Below are 27,923 nucleotides of genomic sequence, written 5' to 3'. Positions count from 1 at the left end.
TGTTCTTGGATTTCTGTTCCCTGGCTCACCAAGTGATGATTCCTTCATAATACTCTGCCATTACTGGACTTCACCCTCAGCTCATTAATGGACTATGAGCTGAGACAAATCTCCTTGCTTCTTAGGTAGTGCCTTTCCAGTGTTTGATGGAATGATGAAAAGTTGACGAATATAACTGTTGATTGTATTTTTTAAAAACAGATTCTGCCTTTTTTTATTATTAATTATTTTGCATTATGTGACAGTTTCATAGGTTCTGGGAATCCCCCCCCTCCCCCTCCCCTCCACCCTGGTGGATTCCTCCACCTTGATGCAGTATTACAGTTCAAATTCAATCAAGATTCTTTCCTTGCAAACATATACCAAGCATGGAGTCCAGCTACTTATTGTCCAGATGGGTTGAACAGTTTCTTGGGGAGACCATTTCTGGTCCAAAGTTAGAGCTGGTAGAATATCATCACAGTCAATTAAGAGTCCCAATATAACATCAACAGCAATTTGCAATATTATGGAATTGACATGGTTTTGAGTAACCAGTATGTTAAAAAAAAAAAGCAAGTCCTAACCACAACCTATGATTAGCTCATTGACATTTCAATTTTAGTTTATATTCAGGACCGGCTGCTATATACCTTAAAATGGCTATAAGGTACCATTCAGCTGTCTCGTGTCTATTTCATTTTAGTATTTAGCCATTTGTTGTGTTGAAGTATAATTTTGCTGATCTTGGCAGATTTTAGGATAATCTAGACTCTGCCTTGTTTTTGAATAGGTGGCTAGGTCAATACTTTATTTTTAGAAAATAATGTGAGAAGAAGCCATTCATTCACTCATGGAAATCATCAACCAAGTATATACCATGCTGCATCCATATTTTTAAAAGCAAGAGCAAATATTTTGAAAAGCTAAGAAAGCAAACTATTTTAAACTTGCAAAAGAACATTGTGTAACCAGTGCAGAAATGTCACACTCAGGGTCTTTCTGTCATTAGACACTGCTAAGTTGGCACCTGTCTTCTCCCCGCCTCACAAGCCCAGGCTTACCATTACACAGCTCTCTTTGTGGTGAATATAATGATTATCATTAGAGGAGTCTCTGTCACAGGTGCTTTTCCCTGCCCTCCCTGGGAGTCTAAGTGCAAGAGTCTGTGGAACTGGTTCAACAGTTCTTGCAACACCTCTCAGTGGCAAAAACACGTTTTATTCTGAGTCCTCTGTGACATTAGACTGTGAGAGCTCTATTCCTACCGTGAATCTGGAAGACAGTTGTAGCCAGGCACAGTCTCCTGGCACCCTTTTCTTTTCAGCATAACATTCAATTCATAATTTTAAATGCCTGTTCCTTGGTGTTTTGCTCTTTTCTCTGTAATATGTGACTGGTCTTACTGACTCAATGATAGGAAAGTGAAGAACTGATGTAGCAAGAGCAGGTTGCTCTTCAGAATTGAGGATGCTGTTTCTGATATGGGAGAAGTAGTATAACTAGTAGTTTTCCTTGACGTTAACTTTGGAGCTTCCTACTAAGTTTTGTAGGTATGAGCAAATTGCTGGCAAAATGTGGCTTGACTGATGTGCCCATGTGCAATGCTCTGAAAGAAATCGTCCTCTCTCAGCCTTTCTGGCCTTCCTGGCACCAGCCAGGCATGGTGCTCACCTCACAGCCTCCATTTGGTCCTTCTCTTCCAGAGAGCCCAGCCGCCTCCTCACTTCATGCAGGAGCTTAGTTCCTTGGAAGCCACTGCCTCGGCCATCACACTTGACCACCAAGGCCCCGTGGCTGCTCACCATAACTGTTTCCCAGGTCACCTCAAACTTCTCCACCACACTCTGGCTCCCTGGGGTCCCATCACTGGAAAAGACACGACATGGACTCAGTACGATGCAAGGTGAACACTGGCTGGTCTAGCAAAAACGCTGTGTCTGATGGTTCTTTCCTAAAGGAATCTTATCTTCTGTCCTAGCTGCCATGTGCCCAACTCCTGTTACCAGATTCTGTTTCCCCAAGGTGGATAAGACAGGTCACATCCACATATTCATACCATTAGGAAAACCAGTCCTTATATAAGGCACCCTAAGTACAATGGCACCTCCAGTCAGAAAGCAACAGTTGGGTGAGCAGAGCTTAAACTCCTCCAGAATTCTCATCTTGGAGTATTTTCCCAATATTGCAAGACTCCTGTCCTCCCTAGGTTGGCACTGCTTTCGAGCCCCTGGAAATGTACTGACTCCTTTTAGTGACATACCTGTTTTGAAGAAATTACCTTCCTTTTGGATCAGTTAGAACGAAGCCTCATCCATGCTAGTAGACTGGCCTTTCTGCTGTGAACCCATCAGAGAGCAAGGCACATATTCACTTGTGGCAGTGGATAAGGAAAGCTCTCAGCTGATGAGTTCCACTATGCTCACTGCTTCTAGCCAACTCACTGACCACACAATGTTTGTAGTCATCCAAGTAGAACATTTACAGACATTGGCTAGTGCAATCAACACAGCCCTTTTCAGTAGAAGACTGGTTGTTAAATATTTACTGGCATGCTAACATGTAAAGGAGAAACAATCGCTTTTTTTTTTTTCCCTTTTAGTGGGGACAGGATGAGATGGAGAGAGAGAGCCAGGATCTAGGCCAACGCTGTCTCTAAGAAATGGCAATGTGCCCCTTTGGGAAAGGGGTCATGGGTTGCAGCCAGAACCCCTGTCACCACCTTGCCTTTCTAACAAGGACTGAGGGGTGCAGGGGGGTGAAGGGGAGAGGAGTATGTGACGCATGGAGGCTATGTGTTAAGGCACTGTCATTCTACGTGAAGTATATGTTCTGCCTTTGTTTAAGCAGGTGCTGGTCACCCATACAATGCATTTGGACTCTTAAGGTTCCAGACTCTCTTTTCTGTCATGTGTTGGACTCCTAGCAAGAAACAAACAAAAAAGATACTGCTTCACAGGCTAGCCAAGAAAGCAAGATAGCAGCCACTTGGCATATGGGGTTAGTCTTCATTGGGTCCCTTCTGAAGTAATGAAACCACAGGTTGCCTTGAAGGCAATCTCTACCACTTTTGTTTCAAAAAGGAGCTTGAATCATTGTGTGCAATAAAAAACCTTTTGGAATTGCCTGTGTGCTTACTGGAGAAACTGGGTTAGAGAGGAAGAAAGCTGGCTTGAAAATTAATGGCCTTTTGGATAAAGTGGCTGAGATCTAATTTAGCAAGGGAGGAAGCAGGCTATGTGAGAGAGGTGTTTAGATGTGTGTGTGTGTGTGTGGGGGGGTGGGTATGGAGGTGTGGGTTTAAGGTGCGATAGTGATTGTGTAGGACCAAGTTGGCCCCAAGGCTGTTCTTGCTGCTACCAAGATGCTACCCAGGTAATGGGCCTTTTCCTTCCTAACTGTGACCAAGGACACATGCACTGTTCCGTAGGAAGCAGCGAGATTTATGTCGTGGGATCACAATTGGAAGAGTGATACATGAGCTCACTGTTTGCTTCTCTTTGAACGTAGGTCACACCGGAGTACGAATGAGTGTAAGAATGCAAATACCCCCTTTATCAAGAATCAAGGCCGTCAGCTATTACCAGATGTTCTTAGATCTTTCAGTGTGATTAATAGCTACATTTAGGTCTGCATTGGTTCAACCTGATTCCATGCATTGTGTAAGACAGATATAAAACGCATGACCAAACTCAGGCTGGTAGAGTAGCCAGCTCAGACAACTGACCGGTTGTGTCCACTTTAAGTCATCAGTGTGACTTTCTGAATAAACTCTGACTTTCCAACTAGACTGTTGATGATTTCTGTCGACAGTGATGAACATGAATATGCAGCAGTGTATCTGTGGTATGAATATGAGTGTGTGTGTGTGTGTGTGTGTGTGTATCTGTGTATGTGGTATGAGTGTGTAGAAGGTTGTTGGTGAAGTGTTAAATCATTCCAGATATCAAGAAAGGTGGATTAGTGACAAAATGGAGTTAGGCACTGAAATTCTTGCCATAGGCATTTTTATTTCTCGTTATTTAGGGAATGAGTTCCCAGGATAGGAACAGGGCAAGTCAACAGGCTTCAACAACCACTGGGTTATTTGATGCACACTCAAGGGAAATGACTCTCTTCTACATAAAATAACTCCAGCGCTGGTCTCTGCTTTAGTCCGGTCCCTTTCAGACCGTCTGGGGAGGCCTCAAGTTTCTCTTGCTCTGTGGGTCTTGGTGGCGGTACCTTCCCTTCCTTTAACCTGCTTCCCTGTGCTGGGTGAACACAGATTAACCCTTATGGGCACCCTGGGGTAGCAGTTAGCATTTAAAGTAGTTCACCTGAGTGCACAACCAGGAGTAGGTACCCAGCATTCAAATGACCCTCATCAGACTCTATACCTTCAGAAATGTTCAGAGAGTATTTAAGAAGTTGCTTTCATTATATAATCCACAGTGCTTGTCAATTAGCATAGGATAGTGGAAATAGCTTTTGGTTTGCCCTTATGTAGTCAGTATTCGGGGAAATAGCTAGAGATGCTATTTTGGTGAGAAGTCAGCTTGCTCAATGCCTAAGACATTGCTGAGGCTTGGATCTAAGATACTGGTGGGATCTATGTACTTATCATAACCAGGGCTAGCCTGTCTTGTAAAGTGTGGTCCTTTCTGATCTACTTTTGTGATTATTTCTGAAATCTTTGCCAAGCACTATTGAATGATCCCTGCCATTTGAGTTTTTTCATTGTAGCCGACTGTCCTGAAGCACACTGCACATGCCCCTTTCTCTTTTAACTTCTGGGGACCTCCAAGATACATGGAAAGAATCTAACACAGGTTGATGGACTATTTTTTTCTTCAGTGTTTAGTTTGAAGCAACGTCATCTCTTTTATCTTTCCCTAATAGCTTCCTAAGTCCCAAAGGAGGCAGCCCAACAAGGAACGAGACCAAAATACTCACACCACGAGGAGCAAAGGGTAGTGGGTAGTGTCTGTGAAGGTTGCTGGTTTCAGGATCTGCATTGGCAAGCCTAAGGAGAGTTAGAACACAGAAACAGGTTAGGGACAGTTTGGACCTGGAGGTGTCTGCATCAGCAGGGTTGGGAATGTTCAAGGGCATGAAAGGGAGGCGTGGTTGAAGTTCCCAGGAAGAAAGCAGCATAGCATTCCATCTCAGTGACTGTGGCTTGCAGGGTTGGTGGCCTTGGGCAAGTCACGCAATTGCAACAAGGCTTAGCTTCTCCACCTGAAGCTTAGATGGGAGCACACTGAGAAGACTAGGCCACCACCAGAGCTAGTGAGCAGCAAAAATCCATGCATGAAGCATGACCTCTGCAATGTGCAACGGAATGTCTCATGTCTTGTGCTCCTTCTCTTCCAGCTGCTATGTTGCCCACACATCTGCGACAGATACTTTGAGCAGCAAGGATGGAAAGAGGAAGAGACAAAGAAATAGAGGGTGAGACCTGGGAGAGAGTAGGAAAGCCACGGAGAACATTCCTGCAAAAAGCTAGGAGGCCTTGCCCAACTCACTGTCTACAGGTTTCTGTTAGTGTGTAACTGTTGGGACCACATGGAAGGAATTGTTACAACCCCACTGTGTCTGTGGAAACCACGGTCATCAGATGTGGTTCTTGGGAGCAATGAAATCCGGTATTTGGAAGGAAAGGGATTAAAAACCTCAACTCAAAATATTGCCTCATCAGTTTTTTCTACCCCTCCTCCTTCAGTCTTCCTCCAGGACAAACCTTCACGCCTAAGTTAGAATTTGTTTATTGGTGTTACCCACAACCCAGATTACCAAAGGCACAGCAATTAAATTGGAATTACTGAGGTTTCCATACAATCGCTATATAGACACACTCTAAGCTGGCTGGTCACAGCATCTCATCACTGATTTGGGTGGAATGTTAATAGCTTGCAAATTGGATCAATGGCAGAAAGGCAGGCACTGGATTTTATCATTTAAATATCCATAAAGCATGGCCTGGGTTGTTCTCTGCCACTGTCAAACCCAAGGGCAGACTTTGAAAGTGTGGCCTGATTGGCTGAACATCCTCTAGGGAGCTTGTCCTGTAGGCTGCTCACTGTTCCAAAGAAAGCCTGGGCCTCTCGCACTGACGAGGGAAGAAACAAAACAAAAACAGGCCACAGTGCTGACATGAACCAGGTTTCTCCTGGTGCTCAGGGATGGCTTTGCAATGCCAGTCCCTGCACTTGCAGCTGCGACCTCTCTCCTTGTATTCCTCTCTGTTGACCTCTCAAACAAGTCCATGCTAGAGAGAGCAGGTAACGGTGGGAACACAGGATATTTGTGCATGTTTTAGAGGGAGTGACATTCACACATCCTCACAATGCCCTCCAGCGTAATGTTATTGGCACAGAAATGAGTAGTAAGGCTTGGGTTAAGGCACTCAGAAAGGGATCTTGTGGAAGGATGGGTAGGAGCAGCAATGTGAGAAAATTGTGGTAGGCTCAGAGACACGGTGGCGTGATAGTCCCACCAGCACAGACAGATTCTTGGTCCAATTAGGTTGTTAGAATCTTCATTTCTGTTCTTTTCCCCCAGTTAATTTTTCTTGCAGATCTCTCCCTATGTCCCTATTCATTACTCTCATGATGTCCTTCCCCAGAGGGGCCGCATTTGGGATATTTTAAAAAGAACTTAGGTTGAGGGGATTTGCCACTTATATTTCTGTACTTCTCTGACTTTTAGAGGTGGAGAGATCACCTACAGGATCACAAGGGAACTTCACATCTTTCTAGCAATGCTTGGAAAAGTTCTAATAGAAAGTGAATTTCTGTGTCTAAGTAATGCAACCCGAGTGCTCTGTCCAGTGGCATAGGAAGTGACCATCGGAGTGGCTTCACTGGTCACACCCTGGGGCTCTCTATGGGTGGGAGTGCAGGGCAGCTGCTCAACTCACCCACAAGAAGCTTTGTTCAGCCTTGCCTAAACGCCCATTCACCTCTTCTGAAGTGCACTCTGTCTTCCTTTACGCCAACTTAACACTGCCTCCAGGCCGCCTTCAAATCCCACATGACTCCAGTGTGTTCTAAGACTCCGAATTTGAGAGCCATCTTCTTTTGCTCCAAGCCAGGAGCTTGACAGCACATCCTACTGGAGTCTGTTTTACAGAGGTAAGTCTTGGTCTCTGTTCTTGGCAGTGTATAGTCTGTGAAGTGGCTGTGTCTTTTCTAAGCTGCTGGGCACAGGGGATGCTTGCAAAGATGCCAGGGCACACTGATCAAGGTGCTTAGCCAGCACCCTTTTGTAAGGGAAAGGACAAAGAGTTACCGAGATGGTGCAGGAATAGCACATGCAAGGTTTGCAGTTCCTCCCTCGCTGCCTCAGCTCAGCGATTGTGATCAATCCTGGCAGACTTCTCCCATGTAGCCCTGGTCACCACCTCCTCTCCAACAAGAGCTCTGGCAGTTACTAGCAGTTGGTGAGTTTACACCAGAGGGCAAACCCTTTTACAACCTCAGAGCTAATGGGTATACAGATGTCAATGAAGGACTCAAAGGCAACTTTGAGTTTTGAAGTCTGAGTTATTTGATATCAACCAATCAGCAAACAAGAGGGTCCAATCAACAAGTGTGGGAAAGTCTGGAGGAGCATGGAGTTCTGGGGAACAAGAGGGGTCTCTTTTGAGGGCATTTTATAGTAGCCCTTTAGGATTTCAAGGGTGGCTGGCTTGAGTTGGAAACCTTCTGCGCTGCGGTCAGGGTGAAGCTGTGAGGACTCTGCCCTGCTCCTGGATCTGTGTGTCACTTTCCTACCAGACTTAGGGAGTTTGCATTGCCTACCAGAGAGTTGGTGCTCAGCAAAACTAAGGGAATAAGGAGTCAGACAGAAAGACAGGCTGAGTGACAGCTGTTTCTTAGGTTGTCACAGCACACAAATCTATCCTAACCTATCATTATGTATGTTTCCAGTTGCAAAGATGCCTCCACTTCAGGCCATTTAGAGGTGATGTGATAAAGTGTTCAGGATATCAACCAGCCCAGAGAGAGGACTTCTAGAGGGAAGACATTTTCCCTCAATGATGATGTGTCTGAAGGAGGATTGCGTCTGAGATTTTACCTACCTTATGGGGCCTCCCAGGAAATAAAATCTTCATTCTACCTTTTCTTGTTTGTCACTAGCAAGCTTAGCGTGGGACAAGCCTTGGGGCACAATTCTGCCACGTAATGTTGGAGAGCTGTCTGTGCCCAGCAACTGAGAGCCACCAGGCTTGAAAAGTCTCAGAGTAGGTGCTTTCTCTTTTTTCTTTTTGTTTTTTCAAAGGGAAAAATGTCCTACTTACTGTAGTCATCAATCTCAATCTTCCGGTATTCTATTATAGGCATTTGTCGGTCACTTATGGCCTTCTGCACATGTTCATTTGTTTCCAGGTCAAAGATTTCTGAAAGAGAAAGTCATTGAGCTTCAGCAACCACTTACTGTATCCAAACCAGGGCTTCCATGTGCTCAGACACGTTGCACCTAACTCCAGCACTGCACCGTTTCAGTATCGTTCCTGCTGTGTGGACCATGAGCCTGAGACGCTGGAGGAGTCGTTCAGGCCACGTGAGAGAGGTGCTGGCTCACACCAGAGTCTTGGGAAGATAGAAGATTTTCTCCATTACACTAACATTTCCCCTTTCCCTCTGCATATTTGATGACATTTTTGACATGTTTGGGTTTTGATGTATTTTATCTTGGGGTTACTCTTTTTTTTTAAGCTGAAGTTTTTTTTTTTTAAAGATTTATTTATTTTTAATTGCAAGGTCAGATATACAAAGAGGAGGAGAGACAGAGAGGAAGATCTTTCATCCAATGATTCACTTCCCAAGTGAGCACAATGGCCGGTGCTGTGCCGATCCAAAGCCAAGAGCCAGGAGCCAGGAACCTCTTCCTGGTCTCCCACACGGATGCAGGGTCCCAATGCATTGGGCCATCCTCAACTGCTTTCCCAGACCACAAGCAGGGAGCTGGATGGGAAGTGGAGCTGCTGGGATTAGAACCAGCGACCATATGGGGATCCTGGTGCATTCAAGGTGAGGACTTTAGCCGCTAGGCCATGCCACCAGGCCCAAGGTTACTCTTTTTAAGAGTACATTAACTCTGGTGGTCATACTACCAGGGAAGGGAAGGAGAGTGTTATCTTTGTTAAATTTCTTTAGAAATGGATGTAGAATCCTCACTGTTGTCATCTGTGTTTTTCTGTGTTATGATTCCCATAATTGGTATTTAATTATTACTAATACGACTGCACTTGGATGGTACTAACTCCATTCGAGCTCTTCCTTCTAACACAAGCTATAACTGAGACCAAAGGCTGGCTGACAGCCAGGGAGACCCTTTCTGGCTTCACACTGACTGACTGGTAGTCACATTGGCCTCTGTTGATTGGCTGTGTGGAGTCCTGTTACCGCGTACTGGTTGACTGATAGCCACATGGAGAAATGAGAGCCAATATGTAGATGAGAAAGTTGGGACTGTTCCCTCCAATGTTGCCATTGAGGGAATAAACACAATTGCCCTAACAGTGCCATGTGAGTCTCCTGGTGCCTCTGTTCCCTGAGACCATCCACTTGGGCTACATGAGACTCCGACAGCGAGAAGCCCTGTACTTCATTGTTGATAGCGTGACAGGATCCCACACCTGGAACTGTTGAGTACTCCATTGAAGGTGGGTTTTCCTGGGCCTGTTGAACGTATGGTGTTGTGGTTCCTTATTAGCACTCTCAGCTTGAGTAGTTTTTCTTTCCCATCTAATCTTGTTTCTTTCTTTTCATATTCCTTTTGCTTATTCTGCTTTTGTATACACTGAAAGAAACTGATTAATTTGGAAACAGTCTTTGACTCACTTGGTTTGTCATCTGGTTAAAACGGATCTGTTCCTCTTGGAACAGTTGTAATCCTTGAGGCTGACACTGGGGTAACCAGGGTACTTTGGCTGGTCCAGTATAACACTTGTCTTCCACATAAGGTTAGCTGACCTGCAGTGACCTTGATCACATTCATCAGCGCTGAAGTCCCAAGAGCCACATTTACAATGCAGTGAGACCAGCATAATTCTGTGCTGGTAGCTTAGATGTATGGGTGTTTTATTCCTTATATTGCAGTAACATACATGCCCTTATTATACATATTCTCAGCTGTAAGAAAGTTCCTTATTGACCACTTCATTAATTTCCTGAAGTAATCATTACATCTAATTTCCTCAACTGACATGCAACAAAAACCATCTGATTCCCTTCCTTTCTCCAGAGTACATGTGAGTCCAAGTTGTAGTTCATCAAGAAACGAAATTTCACCTGCAAGGAAACATACCTTTAGTTGACCAAATCACCTTGAAACTGCTGTAACTCACAGCTGTTTTACAGAATAAAATGATATGAGTGTTAAAACATTCTTTCATAATAACTTCCCTTTTTAAAAAACCTACTAGGTGGGTGTGCATTTCTCACAGAAAATTGGAGGTTATGTTATCACTCCAAAAAGCAGACTCCGGCAGTGAGTGGTTTTTTTTTAATCAGTGGCACTGCACTCAGCATCAACATGATTCAGGATCCTAACGATTGTTTCGAGCAGGATTGGCACATTTCTAGGAACAGAGGCGAGTGAAAGTTCCCAGTGCATGTGAGAAGCAAATCAAACAAAACCGGACTTGCAAGCTGTTCAACATACATGGGAACCCTGCGCTTTGATGTAAAGATAAGAGGAGAAAGGGTAAAACTGGTATTCAGATAGTTAGAATAGTAAAAAATCTAGTTAGACCACTACTGGGCAAGATCACGAGCACTGTGTAGCATGCAGGAGACAATGTCCCTTGCAGACAGCAGGGGAGCACAGCTGTCTGACTGCAGGCAGTGTATGCGGCAGTGCTGTTGAAGGGGACTCTCCAACTCCGACACTCTACCGCAGGGTGGCACACACACTCATAGCCCGGTTCACACTGTGGTCCCTATTCTTCACGGATCAAAGCGGAGCTCACTGTGCTAACTCTAAATGACCTCAGGCCTGGGCATGACACTGTGGTGCAGCAGGTAAAGCTGCTGCCTTTAACACCAGCAACCCATATGGATGCCCGTGCATGTACTGGCTGTTCTATCTCCAATTCAGTTTTCTGACGATGGCCTGAGAAAGGCAGTAAAATATGGTCCACGTGTTTGGTTTCCTTCCACTCATACGGGAGAACCAGAAGAAGCACCTTACTCTGGCCTGGTTTTGTCCTGGCCATATAGCATAATCAAATCGAGTATTTTTTTTTAAAAATAACTGCAGTTCTTTAATGCCATGCTCTAAGCGTATATGATCACTTAATTGGTATTGGCTTGTGAGACTGTATGATTCATGCTCTAGTCACATTTGTAAGGCACGAAGACTAGAGGGAGCAGCACATGATAATGAAAAGAAGTACATTTGCCAGGTTCTTTGCTGCCTCAGGGAGCTTTGCTACACCATGTTTGGAATATTCTTTGCTAATTTCTTTCTTAGGATGCAGCTATCACCTCCTCGACGAGGCACTGTGACCTCCCCCTGCTTCAGACATTGCTTCAACCTCTTCAGAATCAATTTAACACAAAATATAGGAGTTTACCTATTTGGCTGAATTATCCCAGGGCATCAGCGTGCAATTCCGTTTAGCGACAAAATGCAACCACCTTTTCTGGAACCCGGGTAAATCTGTTTGTGGAAATCCCAGGCATGTCTGAAACTAGCATCTTCGGACAGCAGCTGCATCTGTGTTTCCACCCCAGTGTTTCCCCCTGTTCACACAAGGCCCTTCTGCTATAACCCAAGAAAGGTCTCAGAGAAATTAAATAGGATAGAGAGGCCCTCCTGAGGGTTCCAGAAAGCCCAAAGATCTCAGATGTCTCTGAGGTTCAGACTCTTGAATGTCAGGAGTTGATGAAACAGACCTGGCTATTAACCACGGTTGTATGCACAAAGCAAACAATCATGAAATCAAAGAAACCTTTTATTAAATGGGCCAAAAACTTCCCGGTGCTTGGAAGACTCATGATATTTGTATGGGACTATTCAATTAATGCTGGAATTATGAGGTAGGTCATCAACAGTACACAAACCCAAGCTTGTTAACAGGAGAGCAGCGGAGGGATTCTCTTTTGTGATCTTGACGTCTTACACTAGTTGAGATCAACAATGACCCTCAGAAAATCTGCCTGTTTTGCCTTTCCACCTGCCAAGCTGTAGGTCACGTGATAGGAATGGAAACTCCAGAAGACCTGCAATCAGCAAGAGCAGAGGCAGAGTACCTGCAGCATGGGAACAAGGAGGGGGCCCTCACCACTGGCTTGCCAGAGACTTCCAGCTGGGGAGGTGATGCTGCTCACAAGCCCCCACCCCACCCCCCACCGTGCAAGGACCATAGCATTTCAAAACAAAGGAGGACCGGGACAGGCTTTCTCGCCATTTCTTAAATTTTTTTTTTTTTTTTTATCCCCACATAGATGCCCCTGAGTTTGGATGTTTCTGGCATCATTCTGTAATCTCAGATGTTGAACAAGAAGGACAAATTTCAAACTCAGGGGTACAATATGTTGTTTTGCTGCCTACTTAGTTAAGTTTCCCTAGAGCTCATGAGGACACACACTTTGTCCCAAAAGACCCTGTTAACAGTTCCTGGACTCTATGTTCTGGCTTCATGCAGGAACACACATTGTCTTAAAAATGCTCACTACCACACAGACTGCATTTGAATAGCTCCTTCCTCTCTATTGAAATCCCACCCTTCACAGCAAAGCACCAAAGCAACAGACTATTAAATTTAGTTAAATATTAGATTTCTCATTTAATGATTGCCCACACAACTGGTTTTATCAGCAGAGAGCTGACTGTCTCACAGGGGAGTTGAGTTAAGCCATTTTATTTGTTCCCATAATTGCATTCAAAGAGGGCAGGAGCTCAGCAGAGAAATAAGAAAAGATTGGCATACTCCCTGAAGGATTCATCTTTTGCCTCCAGGGCAGTGGGGACCTCCAGATTGGAGCATACAAATGGCCACTCCTTAATTAAATGTGAGCCCCCTCTAATATTGGGTGGAATTAGCTATTATCAGATCTGGACACAGTGAGACCGCAGAGACGAGCGCCTCTCACAAGGGTTGCTTTCTTCGCTGTGTGACCCACGGGCTGTTCCAAACCACACACTTCCACACGGCTATGCAGTATAAGGACTTGGTGGAATCACCAGGGTGCCAAATTTTGGAAAATTAGTGACCAGATCTTAATACAAATTATACTCATCTGATGTAAACAGGGGAAGCAGCATGTTCCTTTTTCATACTTCTACAAGAAGTCAATTGGCAGGATTGTGTGTACATGCACAGACCCATCTGATGGTCTGTTCTGACCTCTGCTGCTTGGGTTTTCTGGGCCCTTTGTAGTCCAGGCCTTCCTGGATTGATGTCTGCTTGCTTTCTTCATTTATCCCTATTCTGGGGCCTCCTGCCTGCAATGCTCACTGATTATTTCACTACAGGTGCTCTCTGTCCACCTATGGCTATGTCCCTCTGAAGGACCAAAAACTAGGTCTAGACCCAGAGCCTACACTGAGTCTTAGAATCTCCTTACATGGATATCTTTGCCCTGAACTTGAACATTCTTGGAGTCAGTAAGACACAATTGAGGTAATAGCTGATTTTTCATTTTCTTTTTTCTTCCTCCTCCTCCTACTCCTCCTCTTCTTCTTTAGCACATCTCTTTTTTTATTTGGGTAAAATTTTAACTCAAAGGCAAGGCGCACTTATATGGCATTTACCTTGGTCCTTCTAGCATCATGCTAGGCAGGTGGCAGGTATTTGATGCTGGAGGAGTTGTGAGTTGCATGTAGCAAAATGTATGGCCTCCCATGAAATAGATTATCTTCATTCTCACTTAGTGATGGGAGCAGCAGCTGTCATAGTGGACAATGTGTAGGTGCTCTGTGAGTCCCCGAGAGTTGTCACTGGAAAGTGAAGCCAGCAGCTTGCCCTAAGGTTGCTGGGAGAGAGGAAAAGGTACCTGCAGATGTTCTGGAAGAGTGTGTGGCACTTTGCACTTTACTTGCTCAACTGTCCCACCTAAGGTCTAAAATGCAGCTGTCTGCAAACCTGCTCATCCCCACTCCTCCAGAAAGTCTGAGTGTATACTCCTGTGGTTGAATGATACACCAGGTACACAGACCCTGTTCTGAAGCCCTCTGTGTGCACATGTACCCATCAGCTAATGTGCTGAGAGTGAACACGCCTGGGATGAGCTGCAAGGCAGTATTGCTTCTTCCCCTGCCCTTTCCACTGTGGTCTTATGCACCTGTCACAAGCAAAGGCAGGACTCTGGGACCCCTTCCTGCTCCTCATGAGTCTTGCCCAAAGGTGGGCCCCAAAAGTGGGTCCTGAAGCAAGGATGAGGGGCCACTGAGGCCAGTTTAGCTCAGAGAAACCCACCAACTGGCCAGGACGCTCAGTCATCTCCTAGACCTTGGATGTGAACAAACTAAAGGGACCTTCCTGAGTGACAGTAGACAGATCCGTAAGAACAATTTTAATGATAGATGGGACACAATTTTGGGGGAAACAGGAATTCAAAATCAGTGATATTGCTATAACAAATCTCCCCCACCTCCCTATATTCATGGGAATGCATTTTCTGAGCTCCTACAAAACCAAAGAGAAGCAGTTACCAAAAGGAAGCACAGACAGAAACATACTGTGGCCAACACAGTCTTGTGCTAGAAAGAATACGATCTGGCTATTCATATGGGTTAAAAGATAAGAGACACTTATGTGACAAAGAGATGCTTCAAAATGTTATTGTTGTTTAGAGGTGAAGTACTCATAATTACAATACTTTGATGAATAAGAAAACAGGGAGCAATTGTGCCATACGGTTGTAAGGAATAAAAGAGAAGACACGAATAAGACCTTTCCAAGCCTGCCTGACAGTAGGGCGCATGTTGGGGTGGAGAAGCTGACAAGTGGGATAAAGTTTGAGCTAGGGAGAGAAAGGTTGTAAAAACTTGTTACAGAAAAATTCGTTCAAGAAATGTTTCAAATGGATGATGGTAGGCATCAAATTGCCACAACATTTATAAAGCAAAGTGTTATGTAATGATTTTAATTTTAAAATGATAACATTTTGTCATATACACAAATATATCATGTCTGGCTCTTTAAACTGATGAGGAAAACTTTAGGTACAGACTTCAGGTTTGTAGAAAGGGGTACCTGTTTTTTTTAAAGTTCTTTTAGGAGATTACCTCGTAAAACTAGCAGGGACTCAGCTTGCCTCTCCATGGGCCATGATTCACTCAGATGCCACTTTATAATAAGGCTTGCTTTCCTTGGCTGCCAAATTTCTCCTTAAAATATTTGAAAACTGTGAGGGTTATATGTCAAGTTGCCTGATGTACCAAGACCAAGACATAGGGCTAGGCTTGAGGCAATACGTTTGGAATTGGATTCTTGTTTTTACTTTAGAGTGGGAAAGATGAATGAGAGAGAGAGAGAGAGAGAGAGAGAGAGAGAGAGAGAGAGAGAGAGAGCACTCAGTGCAGGTCTCTTGAGTCACGGGGACTCAACTGAATCACCATCTACTGCTGCTCAAGGTCTTCTTGCACAGGAAGCTCCAGTTGGGGACCAAAGCTGGGACACTCCCATATGGGAACACAGGCATCTTAACTATGAAGCTATCTGGCCCAGTGTTGATTGTTATCTCTGAAGACACTGTGTTCAGTGGCTCCCATGGCTGTGTGTGGGCCCTTTCATGTCCTGATGACTTATTGAAAGTCAGGGCTCCAGGCTGCTGACCCCCACAGTGGAAGGCAGCGCGTTACCCCTGTGGGACAGAAAGCATCCATGAAGCTGTTGCTGTTGCACCCTTAGAGTGCCACTGACAGCATGCTTGCTCCTGTTCTGCCCAGAGAAGACCCAGGCATTTGAGGTCTCAGAAGACATTCCAATTAGACTAGCAGATCAGGATGAGGATTTTTGAAACATCACACACCCTCTTGCATATTATTAAGTTGTCACCTGAAGATTCCCTTTAATTTGAAGAGCCACACTAAAGAGATTCACAGCCGATAGCAAAATATTTCCATTCTGAAATAAACTTGTTGTCAGCCAGTGTCAGCAGTTGCCATATTCGCCCTGCACTGAAGTGCATTTACAAACTGTAATTTCCAGTGTCAGCTGGTAAAGCCCCCTTTTCCACTTTTCTCTTCTTTTCCCCCTTCAGCATCTTCACAGAGTAGCCCTTGACCAGTCGCACCCTGCGGATTTGAACTCTCATCTGCATTATCTGAACTACCGCCTCCAGCCAGCCCTCTGTCTGCGCTGTGGCACGTTTTTATCCTACTCGTCACTCAGTGCCTGGGACAGGTCTTCCTAACAAGGAAGTCTTACTGTTGCACTCTCAGGCCCTACAGGGCAAGGGCCACACTACTCGGCACACATCATGGGTCCTTCCTAGTTGTAGGATTTCTGACATCATTTGGCTTCTCAAAGCCTTGAATCTGCATCAAGCGCTTGAGAGGATCCAGGGAGAAGATGGGGGGTGCCGTGAGGAGGAGCAGGTACAGCTCCCCCACCAGCCTTTGCAAAGGAACTGAGGCACAAGACAGAGTGTGGGTGTGGTGCAATTTCATCAAACTGCCTTGGTGCCAGTTGGCTGGAGGAGCTGGTTTTGCTCCTTAATAAATATTCAGCTGAAGTGAGTAGGAGGGAGAGAAATGAATCTTTTCACGCTGATCAAGGAGTGGTAAAAGAACAGCCTGGTAATTTAGAGTTCATGAATACACTTTCAAGACACCATGGGGTGTTGTCAACGGGCACACATTATAAGTTTTCTACTCTGCAAACCCATGAATTTTCTCTGGGAGACAGCAGAGCTGTGTGGTAAGCTGCTAGGTAATTACAGCTCTCACCCATGGCATTGCCATCTACGTATCTAAGTTGCACTCCCTCCATATTTACATTTAAAGCAGAAATGTATTAACTGTGATTTTGTTAGCTTTATATCCCAATATCTAAGTTGTTTGAATACCCAGGCTCCAAATGAGTATACTTTGATTCCAACCATAATTACATTCTTAAGGAAACAGCTTTTAAATAATTCAGAGTCACATCTGTGAACACCCTGCAGGCTCTGTTTGCATATAAGATTTTCTAAAGGAGAAAAAAAGTCAAATATTCCCAGGGTGGCTCTAGGGTCAGGGGAGGGGAGGAGCAGAAAGGACAAAGCACTCTGAAACAGTAATTTCACATTTTAAAGCAGGGGCAGGATAGAGTGACAGGGTGAGCCTTCCCCACCAACTGAGGCTCCCCATCTTCCACAGCCTCACCTGCTGCCCAGCCCTGGCCTTCCTCAATGCTGTGCCCTCTGGTTGTTTGAGGAACAGACAGCATCCACACCTTCACAGCCTGTCAAAACTTCCCATAGTTTGCTTGAGAATCACCTGTCTTGGAGTTGGCCTGCCTTCATGTAACCTGGTCATAGGCATAACGCCTGGGTTTCCAAAGCTGCCCAAATGAGGAGGAAGATCTGTTTGAGATGCAAGCATCATGAAGACTCAGCACTTCATCATCAACATCAATATTAGAGTACTCTCCAAGGGATGCTTTGGTGAATGCATTATCTAGGTGACAATGATGCCAAGACTGGGACACTCACAGTCCTGGAAATTCCCCTTGCCAGGCACCTGGTATAGCTTAATGGTCAGGAGCAGGTGGACTAGGTTCTTGTCTCAGCCTTGAACTTTGTTCTGTATCTTGAGTGGCTTGTTTGAAGTCATTTTTCTTCACATAGCTGTTAAATGAGTGGACAGTGATACTCTGTGCCAAGCTCCAAGCTGAGCTGATACAGCCTACTGAATGGCTGTGTCAGCTGCACTGAAGACGGAATGATGGCTGGCAGGCTGAGGGTGCAGAGGATGAGAGGTTGTCATTTGAGTGTGCAGCGAGTGCAAGGCTCAGTCCTTCCAGTGCACAGGGTCCAACCCCAGCCTGCACATGGAGGCTGAATGTCTTTCTAATGGAAGCAGAGTACTTGACTCCAGGAGTCTTCACGCTGATCTGTTCCAGTGATGTGGGAGGCTTCTCTGTGTGGCAAGAGGTTCCGGCTGTGGACTCTCCCGACAGCTGAATCACAGACCAAGCAGGCTGTGAGAGGGAGAAGCCTTCTGAGGGAAGAGGGGGTGTCCATTTGCTCCGTGAGAGTACAGCCGGGGGGAAGTGGGAGGTCACTCCCCGAACCTCCCCGACAGCCAGGCAAATGAGCAGAGAATGATCACAGATACAGAATCCCTTGTCAAAATGCTGGGACCGGAAGTGTTTCAGATTATGGATTTTTCAGATGTTTGAATGTCTGTAGATTAGGAATGAGATACCTGAACACTTGAATCCACTTGTGGTCTCTATATATCTATATATCCCCCACACATAGCCGGAAGATAACTTTACACATGACTTCTAGTGTGCTAGCATTAACAATTTATTTACTTCCTCTTCTTTGAAAAGCAGACAGAGAGAGTGCACGAACTCTGGTCTGGTGGTTTATGCCAGGACTGGGTTATGTCAAAGCTAGGAACAGGGAATTCAATCCGGGTGTCTCATGTAGTTGGCAGGAATCCACGCACTTGAGCCCTCTCCTGGTGCTGTAAGGGTGCATAGCAGCAGGACGTGAAGTGGAGCCAGGACTCAAACTCAGACCCTCCAATGCGGCTTATGCAGTGTCTGACCACTGGATCACACGCCACTCTAAGTGAGCCTTTGTTTTGACTATGTCCTGTTACATGAGGTCACATGTGCAATTTTTCACTTGTGGCATCGTGTTAGGAATTGAGTTTTGGACTTCGGAGTATGGTACATTTCCAATTTTTTAAAAGGGAGTCAAGCTATAGTTGGCATTTGGGCATACCACTGGGGCTCTCATGCCTCTTTATTAGCTGTCACATGGAAATAAAAACAACTCCAGTCTCAGAGGCAGCTGAGGATCAAATTATGAGTTAACACATATGAAGTATTTAAACCTGTTCCCAGCCAGAATCTGTGCTCCAGCGGTGCTGCCTGGGCCCCTGTGGTTGCTGTTGCTTCCAGAGACTTCTAGGTCTTTTCCTGGCTCCCGACAGGGATCCGTTTACCTAAGAGCTTCACGACATAGCATCAAGCAGAGTCAGGGCAAGGAGGGTGGACTTTGGTGGAATTCTAATGCTGCAGAACCACGGGTGGGGCTGTCCATGCTTTCATGCAGCTGCCTCCTCACGCCTTTGTACAGCTGCTGGAAGCTTTCCAGTGCTCTTTGCAATCATGAAAGCATGCAACTGATCTGACAGCGACCTGAGGCTCAAGGCCGGCCTGTGACGCATCAGCCTGACAGTGACTTTGTTGCCAGCCTCAGATGTACATCCACCCACGTGCTGTAGATCTTTGACTGACCACAGAGGCCGCAGGGAGGCTTTGATGCAGCCATGGTGTACCAATGAGGACAAGGTATCACTGCTCAGGCGGGTGGACCAGGCACCTTCCCTCTGGCTGGGGATGCACCAATTTGACAGACAGAATGAAAGCACAGAGTGAGTTTTTGCAGGCGGACACAGCCAGGGGTGGGCTGGGTTGTGAAGCTCCAGGAGACAACATGAGATCTAACAAAAGTTAAACTTGCTGGAGGAAACATACACACACCCCATTGATACCTGCAGGTGAGAGCTCAGAACGTTGGACTGGGGACTTAAGGCTTGCAACTCTCAGTTCTGAGTTTCAGGTGAGCTCAAGACTGGCCAATTCCTACAGGTGCTGACACTCGAGGTGGAGCAGAAGGAACCTGGGGCTCATGTCCAGAGTGTCAGGGTTTTGGCATCCTGTTTAAATTAGTACTTGCAAGCAGACCAAGACTCCCCCAAAGACCAACACTGTAATTGGTACATAACGTGCTGACATGATTGCTGACACACTGAATTTAAAAATGGAGCTGATGTTGCCTTTCTTGCCTCCTTGACAGCGATACTGAGAGGAGCCAGAAAACACAGGGTGGATGAAAGTGCTTTGCGATTGGGTTGTTGTAGGTATTGCTATTGGTCTTAAGCACATTCTGAACTCTTCAGATATGGGAGCCAGGTCTCCAGCCTGGTCCCTTCCCTTGTCTTAGATCCTGGGTAGGACCTCTCTCCTTTTGGCATCCTGTAGAAGAACCTTCCTTGGCTGATTCCCCCCCGCCCAGTGTTCTGGAGACTGGAGCCATCTGTGCCCTCCTGTCCTTCTGCAGACTACCTGCTTGGATTGTATTGGAGAAGCCAATGTGAACCTAGTGATCTTTCAAAAAATGATCAATAATTACTCAATGAGCCACTCCTTTGAGGAGCTGGTAAAAGCAGCACGCTGCTCCCCTATCTGTATCCAGCACCTTCTTCTTCCTTACACTGCTGGAGAATGTCAGTATCCACCTGAGCCTGACCTCCCATAATCTGGGACACACAGCTTCCCCTGCACCTCTAGGAGTCTAGGTGATGCGGTTCCAGGCAATGGAGCAGACTTGGACCACACTGACTCCCTTACTCAAAGAAACCCTATATAGTCATCCCCCATTTCCTTGTATATATGGCCAAACTACAGGCTGCCAGGATGATGGGGTCATAGGTGAGAAGGAATTCCCAAGGTCTTCCAGGAGATACTGATGGAAACAGAATGACCAGGTACACGAGAACCAAGTGTGTGGAGAAATAGAAGCTTGGGTTGGATACATATTCTCATTTGAGCTCTATCCCCCCAGACTGAAATTCTCACTCCTAGTATCTGTAAATGTGACCTTCCTAGGAAGGTATCTGGAGAAGAGGCCATTCTTGTGGATGCTAACCCAACAGGACCATGTCCTACTGGGACAGAAAAGTTGGGGCCGGCCGCTCCCTCCCAGTTCAGAAGGAAGCAGCCGTGCTGAAGGAAGGTGGCCTCAGAAGCATGAGCCCATCCATTGCTGTGGCTTAAGCTGCCCAGTTGGTGGGCCTTTGTGACAGTATCCTCAGGAAATTCACACACTACGTCCCTTAGTAGCTTTTATAGCACCTATCACTATTTAGGAACAAAATCCTCACTCGATTTCATGTGGCAAGGACCCCAGATAAAAGACAGTTCCCAACATTCATCGTAGCTAGGAAGTGATAGGTGTCTCTTGTAGGAAGGTGGTCTAAAGGGGACTGAATCAGTGGGATAAACTTCCAGCTCTTGGACTCACCCTACCTCCCATCTTCCAGCAGGGAATGCAGACATGAGAGATTTTACAGCATTACACCACCTTGAGCTGAGAACTGCCACCTAAGCAATGGTGGATGGGAAGGATACGTCGGCAGCTGTGAAGACCCTCATGGGCTCACGTGAGAGAGGAGTGTCTTCTAACTTGCGAGGGTGATGGCTACTTTGAGTTTATATTAAACATGGTCAATGGAGGTGATGTTTATGATATTTATGCATGCAACTATGACAAACAAATCCATTGGAATTAATATGGAAATATGGGATTTTAGGTACTGAACCGAGAAGGAAAGAAGAGTGGATATTCAGGTAGGTTTCCCTGCCACCTGCCATCTCAAACCACAGTGTACGAATGTAAAACTGACCCTTGAGGGTGGGTGTTACAGATGACTCAACCAGATGTAGTCATTCTTTCCCCATGTGAAAACTAGGGGACAAGTCAGTCTTCTGAGAAACCCTAAACTCTACTGACAACGAGAATTGAGAATCAGACAAGGGCAGTGGGTAATATTCCTGGACTTTGAATTAAGCTACAGGGAAACCAAAGTTCAAATACAGCCTCAAAAACAGCCTTGTAAAATAAATGCCACACATCACAATGGAATAGAAATTCTATCTAGTTTCCTATTAGTCAGACAATTTGTTGAGATGAGGTACGATGGTGTCTCCCTTACTGATGCATTGCTAACTTTCACATAGAAGAAAGGGGCATCAACATGTCATACTAACGCCATCCTGTGCAATTCTTTTGGCATTTTATTCTACTGGGTCCCATCTCTTGGCCACTGGGAGTTGAAGTCATAAGGTGACAGCTCAACTACACACAATAAAATGCTTCCTATAGCGCTTCTTTAAGCAGCTCCTCCATGGAATGTGGATAACAAGTTAGGGTCTCCGTCTGTCAACACTGACTGGACAGAGTTGTTGGGTTTCCCTGTGGAATTAATCGAACATCCGAGGACACTGGGAGATGGAGGATATTGCACTCACTGGAGAATATTTAGTAAATTCTTATCTAAACCCTTTCAAAGCATCATACTCCACCCCACTCAACCATATTGTTTTTAATAAATAAATAAAATATTTTTCTTCTATATCTATGCTATCAGCAGGCTACATTTTTATTTACACAGTTTTGGAAAACTAGGATGAACTAATCCAGCATTTTACGGACAGGAGACTCACAGGGCTCTCAGGCTCCAAAAGTCAAATCATTTTCAAAAGTAGGCACTGCAGAGCTTGCTGAATCAGAGACTCTGGAACATTTCATCCCTTGACTGAGACCCCCTTCGTAACCTTGACAAAGCAGCAGCAGCAAAAGAACCAACCAGACATTGTATGGTTAAGTCCCCAGAAACAGCTGTGTGTTTTCTACTGGACCACTGATACTTTTTTTTTTCACATTTGAAACCATGGTAGAGTCACAACAAACTGCAAAAATGGTGCATAGAGTCCTGTGTCCTCTTCCACCAGGGAGGCATCTGATAAGATAGGAGTGCGATAGCTAAGCCAGGAATCTGGCAGTTGCACAATTCTGTTCACTACACCACACACCTACTCAGCCTTTTACCAGATCTTTGGTTTTTAAGAAAGACAAACTATCATAAAATATGGGGAAATTATTCAAGTAACCCTAAATTGTTACAAATATTCAAAATGAATGCCATTTTCTTAATTAAAAGGGGCCATGGCTGAGGCTCTGTGTAACACTTGCATTTTTATGTGAAAACTACAGTTACGGAGATGTCCAGGCATGGCAGTTGCTGCACAGTCCTGCTACGCTGGCACATGTCTGTTAGAACCCATAGGGGAGGTGTCCTGAGCCCGTTACTGTAGCTAAACCTCCTGCACACTCTTCACAGCTGCACCTGTTGGAGTGGAGAGCATGTGGGTGGTTGGGTGGAGTGAATGGGCATTGTGAAACCCAAGCAGTCACTCCTGGGATCCTTCAGGGGACACTGCCCTGTCAGTACAGCCAAGGAGATGGCTGAGCTCAGAATCCCCTCCCCCCCCGCCCCGTGACTCTGCCTCGTCTATCCAACCCTTCCACCCTCTTTGTGTTGGAAAAACTGTTATTTCCATAAAGTCACTGCCCAGAATGAGCACTGGCTGAAAAAATCACCAATATAGCTGGTCATTACTTCCCTGTAATGATCTATAGCTTTTAATTTTTGATATTATTATAATATGATTAACATAGCTGACTCTCAAATACACCAGTATGGCTCTCATTGTACACCTGAGGCTAGAACACTTCCAATGCTTCTTTAAAAAGCCATAAAGTGAGTGATATCAAACTGCACCCCAGATACCACCTGCTATGCCTCCAAACATACAAAGAATGCCCCTCAACCTCACTGGGCACAGCTCACTCTCAAGTATGGTAGGCTTCTTCATGAATGTGCACTTGTACTTTGCAAATAAACTGCAAGCCTCTACTGTACCTTGCTTGGCACATGTCTAGTACTGGAACTCCTTCCTGCATTGGAAACAAGAACCTGGACCCAGCTGTTTCACAACACCATCACATACATGGACCGGTTCTCCAAACCTTGCACTTTTCTGCAACAGTGCCTCGGCGAGGCTGGAGATGAGGCTGAGTGCAGGTGTACCAGTCACTAGGCAAACTGCAGGCCCCGGTCTCCCAAGGATTAACTCCACAGTTTAGCTTGTTTCTCAGAGCATAACAGGATTGGCAATTTTGGCCTGATACATCTAGCCACTGGATTAACCGCAAGTTCCTGCTTCCTATTTGTCAAGTTATCTGCCAGGGGATTGGATAAAACTCAAGGGATTTAGGGTGGCCACTAGAGGATTGGATAAACACTGGGAGGAACTCAAGGGATTTAGGGTGGCCACTACTGGGAGGAACTCGAGGATTTAGGGTGGCCACTAGAGGATTGGATAAACACTGGGAGGAGCTAAGAAGAGTATAAAGAAAGCCTGGAGTTGCAATAAAGATCAATCTGTCATCGATCGGCATTCTGTGTACTGCGTGTTGTCTTGTGTTGGCTCTCTGCGTATTGTCTTTTGTGTAACCCTAGTCCCTCCGCTCAGCTCGGATTCCGTGGCGACGCGGGCGTTGCCAACAGCAAACCAGCCGTTCGTAGGAGGAGGATGGAAGGGCCTTTGCAGGCCTTCCCAGTATCTGCTCCCCTTCACTCTGACATCGATTTTTTTGGCCTTTTTTCTTCTATTCTAGATTACTGCCTTAATTACTCAATTGCTTAACAATGAATTTTGAATAATTATTTAGGAAGTTAGGAGAAAATGATCATTATTTAAGATAATTTTTGAAATGTTATCTCTTTAAACAAATCATATTTCATCGCCCTTTACTTTAACTAGAACCTGGGCACAAGTCTTGACTTGAAGCTAGATGAAAGGGTACCAGGGGTGACTCTACAGCGAAGCATATGGGTCATCATTGGTAGGACCGTGCGAGGTCTACAGAGGGAGGGACCATGGGCAATCTCTCTGACCTTCTCAGCTGTGAAAGCGAGCCCTTATCCAGCGCCCTGGATGCAGATGCTACAGACCTCAGGGGCTCATCTCCCAGGCTCCCAGTCTCCCTTCCTTGGCTTGCAGCTCCCTTGCCCTGTTTTTATGTTTACAGACCAATCTCTTGCTAACATTAACTCACTGACTTGAGGGAGTGGTACAGCCAGCCCTGCAGGGTCCCTCAAGACCAGACGTATGAAAACATTTAGCTCCTCTTGATGTCTGGTCTTGCTATGAGGGATCTCTTTTTCAAGAATCTCTGGCCCTGAGTAAAAAGTAACTATCATCTTCATGTAGACCCAACTGTATCATCATCCAAATTCCCTAAAGGACGTGGAAGGGAGTCCATAGGTACTTCAGAACAACCAGGGACTTAGACATGATTTGGATACAAACCTCTCAGTCCGCACTGAGCCAATGAGCGCATGTATCTAATCCCTGTGGCCGCTTGGGCATTAAGTGACTGGTGTCTGGCTTCTTGCTTTGGGCTTTGCAATGAAGACCTACCTTACTCTACAACCCTAATGCCAACAGTCATCTTAGTATGCAGTGGGTGAGTGGATTCAGTTTTGGGGTTTCTGTAGAAGCCTTTCGACCAGCTTTGGGGTTTTCTATAACAGCTTTCCTGAGCAACTGCCTCCTGAGCAACCACATCCATCCTTTCAGATCCTTCCAATAACAGACATGTTCACTTGGCAACCTGCGTGGGTCCCTTCAAGCAAAAACATGCTGAGTCAGAGACTCTGGAATCAGAGACTCGGGAACTTCATCCCTCTAGCCAGGCTCCTAGAAGTCCTCTCTAGATGAGCCTCCTGCTTTTCACTTGCAGCATCCGCCTTAGTAACGCTCCTGTTAGGTCAGATCAATAAAAATCTTCCCATCTCAGATTGTCTGATAATGTCTTCACCCCCTGCTTTCCATGTCTAAGACCTTGGGCTATTTTAGCAAAAATCCCCGACTCTTGTTGTCTCCTCTCAATGTGTTCATTTGCTGACTCCTTCACTCCACTTTCCATAAATCTCCAGCTATCCCTGCCATATTCGGGGTTGCGCCTGGTCTCTGCCTGTCACAATAGTGGTATCTTATGATGCTCTCAAGATAAAATATTTCCTATTACTCTAACAAGCGATAGAAAAACTTTTTGCTTCATACACTGAAGCAACATGGATGGTAGGCACTCCATGTCTTAAGGATGACCCAGACCCACAAAGTCACATGCTCTCCCCCAAGTGCTCTGCAAACTTAGCTCTCAGTGGAAGGAAGTCAACAGCCCCAGGCTGTCTGTTAGCACCTGGGTTCCATTCAGTGTTTCAGACAAGGAGTGTGTAGTCCCACACAGTCCTTTCAGGCTCAACACTTGCAAGGGGCTTGTGGGATCTTCTGTGACTTGAATCCTCATTGTGTGTCATGAGCATTACCCCTGAGTGGGGTTCATTCTGCATGGGGAACATGACTCATCCCTTTGTCTCTGGTGAGGCAAATGTGGAATCATTCATCAAAAGACAAAGTAGAATGAAGCACCCCAAAGCCCTGGGCCAGAGAAGGGGAACCGGACTGCAGGACCCGACCCTGTGCAGATGCACCGTCCTCTTCCAGCATTTGCTGAGAGCCTGGCAGACTCAAACTTCTCCGTCTTACATGCGGAGAACCATAGTGTTTCTTTAAGCAAAACTTGTTCACAGCATAGATGGTCATGGAGACAACTTATCTAACATTCCCTTCCTTTCCTGGCTCTCTCCCTGAGAATGCTTTGTGTGCATTCATTTGTTATCCAAGCTTTTACTGACACATGCTTCTCTGCCTTCAGCAATGTAAATGATCAGCCAATGTGATATAAGCATTTAGTCTTTGCCTCTAAAACCTGTTTGAAACCAAGAATTTCAGAGCACAAATACAAAACTAAATTGTTTCATAATATATCTGTGTTTCAGTTTCTCCTAAGGGTCAACATCTCAGGAAATGTTTTTGCTTCCTTTATCCTGAGTCTAAGGAAAATTTAGGAAAAAAAATAAGGCACTTACTTTTCTTGTCTGTTGTGTTGTGCACCGTTACAGTCGGAACTCCGGGACCTGTTGAGTCAAAACAGAAACAAAAATGAGGCCACTAATTTAGCTGAGAATAAAGAGAAAGAAGACAAGATTTCCTTACAACCTGGGGATTTGTGGTGTTTAGAGAATCCAATTTCATGGAAGAGCCATGAGTGCAGGATGGCAGAGGCCAGTTCCCTGGGGTGGCAGAAGGCACAGATCTCTAACTAAACACCCACATCATTGCAGTGAACACAATTCAAAGTAAACATGGTTTCTGACTCCCAATAGCATGACAGGATTTTGCATTTTACAGTGGTACAAAAGCAGTGGAAATCATATTTCACATCTTGAATTTTAATCTCCCAAAGTTGGATATGGTGCAAAAGTGCTGGAAATCATACTTCACTTTTGAATTTTCCCAGGTTGGACATGTGTAATATAATGCTCACTCACAACCTTGGGCAGGCAGCAATGAGCCATGGTGTGGTGTGCTGCTAAGTTAAGATGTCTGAGAGGCTGTTTGACCGCTGCGATCTTCAACTTATGAGTTTGTCACGAAGTAAGCTGTTTGCAAATTGAGAAGCACCTGTATATTTTTAGATTATTGCAATGGCAAGAAACATGATTTTACAAAGTATGATTGTTTTATACCTTTGTAACCTCATATTTACTCTTCAGATGTAAATTCTATGAAGGTTTCATTGAATTCTGACAAATAATCTATGCCTCAGTGCTAAGTCAGTTTTTACAAAGATGTCTACCCTTGTTAGCTCCTCTGGGAAAGTCGCTCCATAATCTGGTGTCTTAGCACACTATATTCAAACTCACTGACGTAACAGGGATGCTTTGAAAATGCAAATTGATGGATGCTTCTATTTCACTTTGAATTGCTTTAGCTTGTGGCTTCCCCATGCCAGAGCTGTCTTAGTCTTGGGGAATAAACCACCAAGGTATAAATTGAGACAAAGTAGCCTTTGATTAGCTTTCTTTGTGGGTTGAATTCTCTATTTTTGTAGCTGAAGGAGAGTCAAGAAAGAAAAAAAAGGGGGGGGGATGCTTTCTGAGTCAGAAGAGATCTCTTTAAAAGAGGCAGTCCTGGTGACTTATCTAATCTCCTCTGTACTCATTCTGTTCCGGCTGGCTGGCCTTCCTGTAGGCTCTGCTCCCATTGGGGTCACTGTTCTCCCCACCTGAGATGCTCTGCCTCC

General features: G+C 45.3%; 1 protein-coding gene across 2 annotated transcripts in view; it reads right to left on the bottom strand.

Moving 5' to 3' along the window:
* DPP6 (dipeptidyl peptidase like 6) overlaps positions 1–27,923 on the bottom strand; it is a 797,513-nt gene that overhangs the window by 12,109 nt on the left and 757,481 nt on the right. For both annotated transcript variants that reach the window (XM_058660636.1, XM_058660637.1), the window contains 4 exons: positions 26,707–26,754; positions 8,264–8,362; positions 4,915–4,984; positions 1,654–1,848 (listed from right to left, as the gene is read on the bottom strand). In XM_058660636.1, coding sequence (XP_058516619.1) covers positions 1,654–1,848; positions 4,915–4,984; positions 8,264–8,362; positions 26,707–26,754 — 412 coding nt within the window. The remainder of the gene's footprint in view (positions 1–1,653; positions 1,849–4,914; positions 4,985–8,263; positions 8,363–26,706; positions 26,755–27,923) is intronic.

This window comes from Ochotona princeps, chromosome 2 (assembly GCF_030435755.1).
Source record: "Ochotona princeps isolate mOchPri1 chromosome 2, mOchPri1.hap1, whole genome shotgun sequence".
Taxonomy (NCBI): domain Eukaryota; kingdom Metazoa; phylum Chordata; class Mammalia; order Lagomorpha; family Ochotonidae; genus Ochotona; species Ochotona princeps.
This window is presented reverse-complemented; position numbering and strand designations above follow the sequence as displayed.